At 48.3% G+C, this 13051-nt stretch overlaps 1 protein-coding gene across 1 annotated transcript in view; it reads right to left on the bottom strand.

Annotated features, from left to right (window-relative positions):
* Positions 1 to 21: 21 nt before the first annotated feature.
* Positions 22 to 13051, bottom strand: part of LOC119405555 (multidrug resistance-associated protein 1-like) — a 28048-nt gene continuing 15018 nt past the window's right edge. Inside the window, exons 9-17 of the mRNA XM_037672388.2 lie at positions 11062 to 11316; positions 8340 to 8405; positions 6699 to 6836; positions 5241 to 5384; positions 3323 to 3407; positions 2868 to 3064; positions 1580 to 1803; positions 718 to 838; positions 22 to 270 (exon numbers count right to left, since the gene is read on the bottom strand). Of these exons, the coding sequence (XP_037528316.2) occupies positions 22 to 270; positions 718 to 838; positions 1580 to 1803; positions 2868 to 3064; positions 3323 to 3407; positions 5241 to 5384; positions 6699 to 6836; positions 8340 to 8405; positions 11062 to 11316 (1479 nt within the window). The remainder of the gene's footprint in view (positions 271 to 717; positions 839 to 1579; positions 1804 to 2867; positions 3065 to 3322; positions 3408 to 5240; positions 5385 to 6698; positions 6837 to 8339; positions 8406 to 11061; positions 11317 to 13051) is intronic.

Here is a 13051-nt window from a genome sequence, read left to right as displayed (position 1 = left end):
CGACGATGAGCTGGAGTATACTCACTTTTCGTCGTACACAGCTCTAAGCAGAGCCCTGGGCGCGGCACCGTCGGTGGCGCCTTGCTGTTGATGCGGCTGCTGATGCGCCGCCGGCGGGGACGAAATGAGCACGTTCAGTGCCAGCCCTTTGTCGAACAGCCGCTGGCCATACGGGGCCCGGTAGATCTCCTTGACGCGTCCTTCGTGCAGGACTATCACCATGTCGGTCAGGGGCAACACCGACATGGTGTTCGTTGCCAGCACACGAGTCTGTCCGCGGGAGGTGACGGATAATAGTAATGTGTGGTGGGAACCAAAGCGGTGATGCTTAACAGGCAGACTAAACTTCCGTTTGAAAAGGAAGGTTTCTTGGCAAGGGTACCCTATGTGTTCCATGACGGCGAATCTAAACTGGTTGATGACACGAAGGCTTGAAGGGGTTAGAAATTGCCGAACAGCTGGCGCCGCTGGATCAACGTTTTTATGTATCCCTTGCTCAATGGGAGGTTCAGCAAGGAGTACAGAAAAACAGTGCTTAGGACGTTGCTTAACTGACGAAGACAAGTCCACTTGTCTAAACGTCGGCACCAGCGACACAACCTGTTAAATTCTAAATTGCTTGAAGCCTTGATCTTCCCGCAAAGTCTTGCCTTGTTTGTTTCAACTAATAGGAGTCATTCGTTGCTGAAAATTGTGAAAATATAAGCAAGTAAATACCTTCTTTCTGAGAAGTCCTCGGGGACCGATGACGCCATGGAAAAGCGCCGAGCCGACTTGGGCATCTACGGCACTCAACGGGTCGTCCATAATGTACAAATCGGCGTTCTGGTACACCGCCCTGAGTGCGCAGGATATAGTGAATAAGCGTACAAACCAAAATGATTGAGCAAGATTTCCTTTTCATAGGCGGGTTAATCACTAGGAAGCAGTGGGGTAAGCTGTGAGAGACACACTTTAAAAATTGTTCACATTCGAAATTATTTTGACTACCCGGTATTAACTGTCTTTTCCGAACACTTCCACAGACCTCGGGCGCACAAAAATGATCACGGGACCTCCACTACCCTAGAGCCCATAGTGGCTCTCGCGAGAGGTTGTCGGCCAGAGCAGCCCGCTAAGACTCTTTGGCATTCGCTCCTTGAACATCACGATTACGCGCTGCAAAACACAAAAGCGCGATCCAGGAAGCGTGGTACCATGGGAATTTTAGGACATTTCATTATTAAATAAGATGAGTGAAACTGAAAATGCCGCGTCATAATACCACCCCGAAGGCGAGCTACACTGAAGTTATATACTTTCCTTTCTTCAACTGGATACTTCATGTTTACGTCAGGACCTCTGGCTTTATTTTACTGGTTTTTTGCATTATTTGCGGAGCGTTCCCTTTCTAGTTTTACTCGATCTACCGCCATACTCGGCGACATTGACGAAGTATGCGTTTTCGTCTTTTTTGCCACTGTTTTGTTTTTTCGCAGAGATTGAGGTTCTTTCGGAGCATTGAGACTGAGGTCGGAATCGGTGGTCCGTTGGTACGCATGCGCGCCAACGTTGCCAGCTTCAACTACACTATCGTTACCTGGCGAGGTTGATGCGCTGCTTCTGACCACCGCTCAGGTTGACCCCGCGCATGCCCAGTTCGGTCTGGTCACCGGCGGCCAGCTCGGCGAGGTCGGTCTGCAGCTGGCAGGCCTGGACGACGCGTCCATAGAAGCACGCGTGGTGCTGCCTCTTGAGGAGGATGTTCTGGCGCACCGTGGCGTTCTGGATCCACGCCTGTTGCGCGACGTACGCCACCTTTCCCTGCGCGAAGGTTTGAATAAACGGCGGCACGTTGCTGGAGACGCGCGCGTGGCCTCTTTTATCGCCAACAGTGACATAGGCGCGCGCACAGGGGGGTTACGACAGAATTCAAAAACCGAAATTACTTTAATAAAGGGGACCATAAGGCGATGCGAAGCAGCGTTTCGGCATGTCGAGCCCGCGTTTCAGAGGGGAAGTGGAGAGGGGAAGGGGAAAAGAGAAAGTTAGAGAGGGGGAAAGTGGGAGAGGGGAAGGGGAGAGGGGAGGAGGAATGTGGGAGATGGTGCGTGTGGAGAGGGTTCACGCATGCGCAGTAAGGGTGGTCACGCCGCACGCCACGACCACCACCACCGGTTTGAAATCCGCCACAAGATGCTTCGCATCTAATAGATTGAGCGCAAAAGGAAGGGACACAAGAAGACAAGACGACTTCTTCTTATGTCCCGTCCGCTTTCGCTCAGTCTATTACAGAATTAACCAACGCGCCCAACAAAGCATTTTATTAAGTTACCGAAACTACTTGCGTCGCAGGGATTCCCTTCGCACACTTGGCATTATCATTCAGGTCAACCTCAATGTTAACGTTTAAATCTATCGATGTCTGTCGAAACGCTTTCGGCGTTGTTGCGAAAGTTTATGCCAGCCTGGTGAATAAAGATCGCCGTTAATTATTCGTTTTCAGCCGCGCGGTCCTACAAAAGCGAATAAGAATAAAATAAGTATAACACTACTAGTATTCTTCAGCCAGCTCATAGTGCAATTAGAGCGTATAAATTTGAACTCTGGCATGGCAAGTGATGCAAGAAATTTGCGCCGGGTACGAACATAATGAACTTTCCGTCGCCACGTCAGCCGTGGACCTCATCGTTATCCCGACCGCAGCTTGTTTCTATATGGCTTGTCGGCTGATATGGATGTTCGCTGAGCTTCTAGCGCATCAGGAAATTCCTCTCGCACGGGCACTTCTACAGCTAAAATCTGACAGCCCACCACTTTGAGACAATACATTGGCGTGAAATAGTTAAGGCGAGCGTGCGATCATTGGCACCGTAGATGTCGCGCACCTTTCGGTCGAGAGAGCCCTTGACGCAGCGCAACTCGCCGAGGATGGCAGACAGGAAAGACGTCTTGCCGGAGCCCACCTGACCGACGACGGCCACGAGCTGACCTTGAGCGATGCGGACGTCCACGTCCTGCAGTACCATGCGTCCCTCCTGCCGATGCCAACTGAACGACGCCTGGCGTATGGTCACCGCATCGCCTATGAGTGGGTCATGAAAAGTCACACGGTCCTTCATGCATTCACTTAAGACAACTCGAAGGCGACGTCCATTTTTTTTTTCATTCGCTTTTCTTTGGATTGAAGGGTCGTCACGTAGTGTCTGCTCAATAAAGCGCAAGCTCATTGCCAGCAGTCGAACCCACATCATCGCCCTTAGCGACAGAGCTAAACTTACGCCACCGTGCCCAAGCAAGTCACGAGATGTCTACATCACGAGACATAGCGAACAAGACATACCAGGGTCCGGTTGGCTGCCAACTTGCTTGGGGTCGACGTCCTCACTCAGTAGAAAGTCTTTCATGCGGCCCATGGCGACGTTGCACTGCGTACAGACGCAAAATAAGTGGATGCGGTAGGATGTTTGCATGCTTCGTGTAAAGGGAAAAAAATATGGAATTATTGTTGCTAAATGCTTAAGAAAAAAGGACAGACAAGAACCCTCAATACTAAAATGGGACAATGCTACGCAAGCACTATTTTGAGAGTGAGGTTCACTCGAAAAACTTAAAGGAACTGATACGTCGTGACCCCACATAGCACATATTATAACAAAGGTCAGCTTAAGTGGTAGTTTAGTGCCTGTGACATTGACCTGCTTATTTCGAAATCGCTGACTAGCACATTAGTCGGGAAGTTTGCAGTATGTAGACTACAAATGGAGATGATTGCCTACTTGGTATCGTGCTATTAAATATTAGCATTCTAAAAGCATTGTGCCCGAATATTGTGCCACATTGAAGCCGCTACAGCACGGCTAAGCGCGGTTGCTCGTCAGTCAGTCAGTCAACCAGTCAGTCGGTCGGTCGGTCGGTCGGTCGGGCGGTCGAAGTTTATTTGACGATGATATCTTGATGTGCTTTAGGGCCGAAAGCTTTACTGGATCCAAAGAGAAAATTAGCACACGACGGTCACGGTACAAGTATAAAAATCTGATAGCAGTTGCAGTGCGTGTGGGTAACACTAAAACAGAGACGCAATACGGATCACATCGAATATTTACCGTTGCACACAAAGACTTTAGTGGCCGTGGAAGAAGTTAACGAATCGACAAATTGATGAACCCGAGGCAGTCGCATTCTCCAACGCTTTTCACGACACTTCAAGAAATAAGATTGACTTACGAGTTAAAAACAGCGCTAAAATGACGGGACAAGAAAGGACACGAGACCAAGGCGCTGACCAGTGCCGTGGTCTCGTGTCCTTTCTTCTCCCGTCTTTTTAGCGCTGTTTTCACTCGTGATCATGAACCAACCAGCCCGAATGCGTACCCTACTAAAGCCTGACTTCGTCCGAGGAAGTTTTCAATGTGCCACTAAGATTTGAGTCAACAAAAGTGAAATGTTAGGGACCTCGTCTTAAGTATAACCTTGCGAAGTACTCACAACTCAGCGCACGAACACGCTTGCATCTATCTCGTATGTATTCCTTTGAGTCGCAACGTGTACATATGCGGACGTAACTTGTTTTCGCCAGTTCATTGTACCAGATGCCAAGACAGAGCAAGATATATTGAGCATAGGATTAATTTAACCTTCTTCATAACCAGCGTGTCCTTCGCTCTACCTCCATGTTGACTGCAGCCGACCATTTTGGTGAAGTGACTACCATGTTCGACGGCTCGGTCGACGTGCCGTGTTTAAGACCAACGTCAAGGGTATTTTTCGTTGCTTTAATTGAACACAACCAAAAACAAAGTGCGTGCGCATTTTCAACATGCGATTTGATCCCCTTAGTAAAAATGGAACATCAGTGGCAATTATTTACACGCTAATTACGATTAATTATAGAAGCTGGTCACAGGACATATTGCTTCCTTTTCCTTCGTGGAACGTAATATAGAGGGCCTTTTGACACATTTGCAGACGTCAAAACATAATCCGCCTTTTACATTTTCCTGTGCTGCCGTCTGCCGTATTGGCAGGGTTTTGGTAGGGGCCGGCACAACTGGTAAATCCAGAACGAAAGCCTCCGTGATCAAGAGGTGTTTCGCGACTTTACCGCTAGGGGTAGGGCGCATGCGCCGTGGCGTCGTAAAAAGAATGCGGTTTCGTGCCTGAAGTGCTATTTGCGTAGCGCCATAAGCACGGGAAAGCAGCGGTGCATAAAGTGAGTAACGTTAATAGTGTCTCACATGAGCATGTCCAACACTACTCACGACTACACAGCCGACGATGAGGTCCGGTATGAGGAGAAGCGAGAAGCGAAGCGTGTTGAACAGCGCCAGCGACACAAACGCCGTCACGGGGTCCAGTCCGTGCGAGCCCACCAACAGGAAGGTCATGAAGGTGACCAGGGACACCTGGTGTGTAAATGCGATATAGTTGGTTCAGCCGAGGCAGTTCTTCGAGCGTCGCGCACGACGCGTTTCGTTGAAGGAAGCATTCGGGAACCGGACTACGGCTACTTAATTTAACTTGCAAGAGCATTGCTTTTTTGCCATATCGATTTTAATGGTAAACAAGGCGAACACATGAGAGACCATAGGACAAGCGCTTTCTCTTGTGTGTTCATTTTGAGCGCTAATCAAGACGTCTTTAAGTATTCAACTCGCCCAGTAGCAAGTTCTTAAAAATATTGTCCTTTTTTTATTCGTTTTGTGTACATATGCACCGTCTTTACCGCATATAGTGGCACAAAAGAATGCAGAAATTACAGAGCTAAGGTCGGGGTGTGAGTTTACATGCGACTTTGCGACTTTCAGAGGGCAAGGTCAGTACAGGGTAATTCTTCATGACATTGCATAAAAAGTGGTAGAAAAGGCAGCCCGTAAGGACGGGGTAGTGACAGAGGTGGATGACAACGAGCGAAAAAGCTTTCGCAACCGTCGTTTATAGTGAGTGGAGTCATTCCTGTCAAAATGTAATTTTTTCACTGATGAAATGCGCGGGTAATTCGCTGGGATATATAATCTTTCCACGAGTTGCAGTTAAGACTGTGCGGGTTATAGACGAGAACATTCGGTATTCTTTATAATTACGTCAACCAGTTAGTTCGCGTTTCCCTTGTTGTTGCATTGGTTACTATCACGGTTTTGTTTATTTTTTATATGTTTTATCTCTGGAATGTTCTGCAGTCAGTATATGCGCATCTAAACTATTTTTAGTGACAATTCCGTTTCTCGTCCAATCGAGCACTCACTTTCCGAATAATCAAAATGTCTTATAGAAAGTAAATGTGGTATGTAATTGGTGGTTCCAGTTGAAGTTAAGAGTTACGTTGGCTATAATTACTTTGGAGCATAGGTGTATCTAATGTAAGGGCCCAATAAATGTCAGTGTAGTTAACAAAAATTCAGTGATCATTGAAACAGCAGAGCAGCTGCTATTATTGCGGCCCCTGGCGGAGCTGATCTCAACTAAGCGCTTTTTTCTCACGTGACCTAAGAGATCTGCTTCGGCAGTGCGACAAAACACACTTAACCCAATCAATACATTAGGGCACAAAAACGCCGAGGTGCGAACGCCACTACAAGAGACCTAAATCACGGATTGGGGTCACGTCCAATTTTTCCGTTTCACTAACCTGCTGATCCTTGTCAAAATCACCTCTGTCTTCTTGCAATCTATGTAATGCCTTAATGAGGTCGCGTGTGAGTAAAGGTAAGGATTCTCACCAGGAAGGATATGCAGTTCCAGACGAAGTTCATGAGGCTGAAGTAGAAGGCGATCTTGCGCAGCATTTCCATCTCGCTCTTGCGCACGTCCACCACGCGTTGCTGGAACGGCTCTTCCCACGCGTACAGCTTTAGGATCTTTTCGAGAGAGAAAGAAAAGATGCGACCGTCGTTTACAAACTTGGTCAAGACGCCGCCACCTGAAAGGCGACGAAAGTCAACCGACCCTGTTCGAGTGTGAAACTGAAGGCTCATTCACACCCATAGGCGTGCACACAGGGAAGGCAGGAACGATGGCCACCCCCCTTAGTTATATAAGGCGAACGCCATATGTGCCACATAACTTTGCCCAGTAGCACCTGCTGGGCAAAGGTATGCGGCCGGGGAGCCCTGATGAATAATTTCAAGAACTCATGACTGTCCATCATTAGCCCCGGAATTCCGTGGAAGAAAGGTAGGCCGTCAAGAGGAGCACGTCGCTTCATTTTCGTTTTTGAATTCATTGCTAAGCTTTTTTACTTTCGTACTCAACCAAAGGAAGAAAGGAAGAGGGAGGGGGGAGTATGCTGTTCAACCCTGCGCAAGCTTATGTTCACACCGGTGGCGAGTACCAGTTGCGCGACCAAGTAAATTGGCCACAAAGTGATCGCAAGATTGTCGCAAAATGACCACGCTTTGGTCCAAAAGCGACTACTTTTGCTCAGTCGCTCGATATTCCGCTTTTGCAGTCTCGCGACTGCAGTCGCCAGACACCTCGGCCAATCAGATATGCAGGATCATGACGTCTGCACAGTTTGCGTGGTAACTTCAACGCAAGGTGGCGTGAATTCGGTGTGATGTTGGGTAGCCGCTGTAAACGGCGGTCGCTTTCAGTCGCTTCTTGGTCGCGCGAACGGCGCTTAGTCGCAGGTTAGAATTAGCCTCAATGGTTGCTAAGCTAACAGTTATTTATAGCTACGACGAAGAGCAGGAACACGTGGACAGCATTCGCGCTGTTGAACTGCTGAATAATAATACAGTTAAACCTCAACATAACGAATTTCAGTGCATGGAAATTCGAGATACGATGAAGTATTTCACTTTTCACACCTTCATATCCATAGAACACCATGTATATTGAACCTCAATGTAGCGAAGCGTGTTAACCGGGATTTCAATATTACGAAGTTTTAGTGCTGCCACAGAGGAATACCGAGGTGATAGTTGAAGCTTGTGCTGGGGCCAGTGGTCATATGGTTTAGATGCACTCAGTTTTCGTGAACACTTATCGCATATTATCACAGTGCATTGGCCTGGATCTATTTCGAGTTCGCGCGTGACGTTTGAACGCTGTGAAGAGGACTGCTTTGCCGGCGCAGCATAAAACCGCGGTATCCGGATCTCAGGTTCAAGAAGACCGACTTTTTTTTTTTTGCGTTATTCAAACGAAATTTTCGGTCGTACTGCCGTCTAATTTAACAATCTTCCGGCACGTCCCATGCAAGGAAAAGAAGCCTTTGGCTACTGTGCTTCGCTTAGAACGCGAATTTCAATTTAACGAAGTTCCAATACAACGAGAGAAGCTGCTGATTTTACGGGCTTCGTGGCTTCGTTGTATGGAGTTTTAACTTTAGTATAGTATTTACTAAATATCTTGCTCACCTTGATTCCGCTGAACAGCTCGTGGACGTATTTGACTCGCTTGTCTTTCTTTTCCATTTGAGCCGTCTGCATCAGAAAGTCGGCATGGTCACTGCTGGCTACGCTCATGAGCTGAGTAACGATGGCATTGAAACCAGTTCTTCGAGCCGAATGTTGTGCTTTGTTTGTCAGAGAACAATACATTTGCTTGAAAACACGAAGGTGTGCACGTTAAAGAACCCGGGATGGTCGAGAGTTCCGTAGCCCTGCACTACGGCCTCCCTGATAATCATATCGTGGTTTTGTGACGTTAAACCCTAACAGATATCGAAAACTCGAAGCTGGTTCTGGTGAGATACCGCAGGCATGCAAGGCAGAACTTCAGGAAGAAAACGGAGGCTTGAGGAGATGAATATATCCTTCAACAGGGGCTGTCGCTGAAGCAAACAGTTCGACAAGTGGACTTGTTTCCTTTTGTTGTTGTCTTGAAGAAGAAAAGACCACCTATCTAAGCGTTGGCTCCAGCGACAGCCCCCGTTGAAGGATATTCATCTCTTCATTGGCATAAAAGCTCTATATAGGCGACGTGACGGCAAGGGCACTCATATTCGACTAAACAAAGCAAAAATTAAGAAAAACAACAGTATGCCATCATGCCGATCTTCGCGAGGTTTCCTTCTTCTTCTTTGAAGTATACATAAATAACATTGTGGCCCATACGCTGTGTCGAAAATCGGGCTTTGAAAGTCGGCCGCCAACATTGTTTACTGTATAACGCGAGTTTAGTCAATAGCTGCACGGGTGTTCCCTCAATAAGGCATTTGTCGAAATGCCGTCGCCGCGACCGGCAACGAACCACTGTCTTCTAGCTTAGCAGCGCGACACCTTCCCTGCTAAGCTACCCTGCTAAGCGGCTGGAAGATAGCTAATGGAATGCTATAGGCAACTTTGCTTGAGACATAGGCGCCGCAATGTTGGGCTGCTAAAGCAATGTTTTAAATGCGAATGCATTTCTTAGTCGGGCTATGTCAGGCGTCGGTCGTTGTCAGCGCGCCTCTCCGCTCTCACTACCTCTCCCATAGCAACAGCTGCGGGCGCCCACTCTTATCCTCGCCCCTAGTAACCGGAGCAGGTGGTGCGGGCGGAGTAGCGGAGAGTGAGTGGAGAGGAGGAGCTCTGGCGTGTGAGGGCGCTCGCATCGCGGGAGCTCGGCGGAGCTTCCGCGTGTGTGGAGAGAGTGTAGGAGAGGGTAGGTGCAGTGCTTCGCCGCTCCTTCTCTCGCCGATCGCTCTCTCTCCTCCCTGCGTCACCGCCTCAATGCAGTGCGTTTGAAATGCGTTTGTAGCGTTTGTGCTGCCTTGGCACAGCGTTTGTGCTGCCTTGGCCACCGCCTTCAATGCAGCACAAACGCGTCCTAAACGCGTTTGTGCTGCATTGAAGGCGGTGGCAACATCCCTGAGGTGATTACGAACGCACGTAGGAAGCGTTCGTTGAAAGAGGCGCCCAAAAGGGAGACAATTGAGTGCGTCGATGTGTCCAGCTTTACGCCAGTAAAATTACTACGCCGTGTGCTCTCGGCGCAAGAAATGCATTCGCATTTCTTCACGATTCCCTTCGGGGAGGTGAGGGAATTTTTTTTTCTTTCGCATATCGCGACGTAGAATAATGAGTTCACGAAACGTCGAACGCACCAACCTAACACTTTTAATGCGTATGCTTCTGCCGTAGCACTATTCGTTCGTTCCGTTGTTAATGATGCAACACGGCGAGGCAACGGCCCATTATGGCGATACCGGAACCCGCCCGCAAAACTAGTCTGCAGTGTGAGCGACACTATGCTCTGGAACGCAAAGGCGGGTCGTGCGTAAATAGCGGCTGCTCTCGTCTCGCGATTGTAGGCCACAAAGGAAAGTTTATTGAACCTGTACACGCAAGCGAATGAGACGTTAATAAAATAAATGCTTATAAATTGCGTCAACGTAACTTACACAAGCGCTAGACGCAGTCTTATACGGACTGGGTTAATACACGGTACGGCCGACAGTTCGACTGTTCCGGTTGCTAACGCTCATATTTGAGAATTGGTTGTTTTTCCGTGAACAAGTCCTCCAATAAAGAATTGGTGACAACCCCTTTTCCGAAGTGTTTCGTTCATCGCCCGAGAGTCGCTTCAACGCCACGCCTGCAAGGAGGATGTGCTATTACACCGATGCACTCGTTCTTTATGCTCATGATGCTTGTCTCTGCGATGGATGTTCCCTATCTTTAAAAATGTTGAAAATTGGGCTGCATTTTTTATGTAACAACTGCGCGAAAAACGTAGACAAAGGGAGAAACGGACGACACATGCGCATACTAACAAGTTGTTACTACTAAATAGCTGTTGTTAGTATGCGCTTGTGTCGTCCGTTTCTCCCTTTGGCTACGTTTATCGCGCAGTATGCACATAATGCATTACCAAATCGCCCAACAGTCTGTTATAAATTGGGCTGCTCATGAAGGCCAGCGCAAACAAGACAAACGACATAAGTACACAGCACAGGCGCTGTTTACGCTGGCCGTCATGCGTGTGTGCCAACTAGCCCAATTTGCTGCATTACTACAGTTCATCACTAGTTCAACGGGCTTTTATTTTGCCTGTGTTAACCTGCACCGCCTGTGTCGTGTACTCTATTCTGTATCTTCTCTTGTTTGCACTGGCCGTCATGATTACGTTTAGCCTTTCGGTTTGTTGGGTGCAAACCTGGACCACTTGCACCCTGCGGGCGAAGAAGAACGAGGCGAAGAGCACGACCAGAACGACGGCGACGGCGACCAGGCAGGAGGGACCCAGGTACTGCCACAACATGGCCATTGTGATGAGCAGGCGCAGTGGGGCGCCCCACAGCTCTCCGGCGAACAGCACCGCCTGGTACACCTTGTCCGAATCCAACGTGATGCTGTTGATCACCTCACCGGCCGAGCGCTGCTCGCCACCCGTCGACCACGCCGTGAGCACCTGCGCCGGTGATGCCGGTTACGAAAGAGACGGTAGCGTTTCCGGTACAAGCGCACGGTCTTCCACATCTAAAATGAACACCTCCTTAGTATGCAAGACCTCATAGAAACCGATGGTGGCGGTGGTGGCGGCAAAACTTCATTTCCGAAAAGTGTCCTGAAGGACACCTGACTCTTCGTCAAGTTTTAGAGGGCGCCTCCCACGTCTTGACGGGAGCCCTAGTCTCTCCGCCCCTTCGCGGGCTTTCTGGACAGCCCAGAGTTGGTCTTGTATCTTGCTGCTTCTGAGAGCGGCATCCAACTTGCCTTTGTACTCCAGATAGGAGGCCTGCGTCACGCACCCCAACAACGTGTCCACCACAGTTTGCGCAATTGAATGATCCGTTGTAGTCCGGGTCGATTGAGTTCATACGCCAAGAAGTGGGGCACGAGTTAGTCTATAGCCAGCGGAGAGTGACTGACTGTGCCCTGTTAAGTCTCGTGTTCGGTTCGGAACTAAGTATTCTCTACGTCTTAGATGAAAGTGCTTGGCAAGCTCATTATATATCTGAAGTTGATAATTAAAGGCCTTAGGAGGAGACGTTATGTTTAATGCACAACTTGGGAAATTATTGTGTTTATCAACACCACGATTAGACTTCATATAACGAACATTTATCTCGTGAAGTATAAACCTGCATAATGCACATTCTAGTGTTACCTGCTTGAGTTCTAATGAGGTGGTCCCCATAGATGTAGTCGGCCCTGTAATCGTTCTTCCCGGTACTCCATGTGTTCTTAAATTGCATGCACGGATCCGTTGGACTTCGAGCGCCAGTGCCGGATGTCAGCGAGGGCGCAACTATGATTAATTTTTTGCCGCACGGTTCATGGTTGACCGCGAAAATGAGCACCGACCACGAAGGTGCCGATATGAATATGAAGCGGCGTGTTGGATGCCGGAATTACGAGGAACTCTGTGAATCATTGTGGTGTTTAACAAAGAGTCTACAATGCTGTTGTTGCCGTTTAGGTATAGCTTCTATATATATGCTTAGTTGCTACTACCTCGTACTGTTGTGTAGAGCATAGCAGAGGAACTTGTAGACAACTTTAAAAGCGCTAAGGACCACACACGCAACCAAATCCCCGTGTATGAACAATGTTGAAAGGTGAACTTGTCGGCTAGTTGGTTGACCATATCGTAGGAGAAACAGCGCGAAGATCAGGACAGAAAAGGTACACATACATACAAGGTCGTGGGTTCAATACCCAGCGGAAGATCTCTTTCTTAGTTTTTCTTTCTCACCCGTTGGCGTTCATTTTATCAACTTCATATCCGCAACTATGTACTTGGTGGACCCGGCATAAAACACTTTCGTGTTAAAAGGTGCGAATCGGTTTGGAGTAAGAACAGTTTTTTTTTAAAACCGCGCTACGTGTGGTTGTATGCGTGCCTTTTGTGTCCTGGTCTTTGCGCTGTTTCCCCTAATATATCAACAACGTTGTTTAGCAAAGGGTCCTATAAGAATGCGGTCGCCCGAGCCGGTCTCAACTTCAATGTTCCTCTTTTGAATAGAACCTCATTTCTCTGGTAATCTTACGGGCCTGCAATTACCAGAATTTATGATTGTGTGTCTTGCGTTCCAATAGCGCCATCGCAATGGCCGTTATTTGGCTTTACACAATGTGTAAGACACGGCGTTAGGCGTGCAAATAATAATACAGATGCCTAATACAGCAGCAAACAATACGGA

Source organism: Rhipicephalus sanguineus, chromosome 9 (genome assembly GCF_013339695.2).
Source record: "Rhipicephalus sanguineus isolate Rsan-2018 chromosome 9, BIME_Rsan_1.4, whole genome shotgun sequence".
NCBI classification, from domain to species: domain Eukaryota; kingdom Metazoa; phylum Arthropoda; class Arachnida; order Ixodida; family Ixodidae; genus Rhipicephalus; species Rhipicephalus sanguineus.
This window is presented reverse-complemented; position numbering and strand designations above follow the sequence as displayed.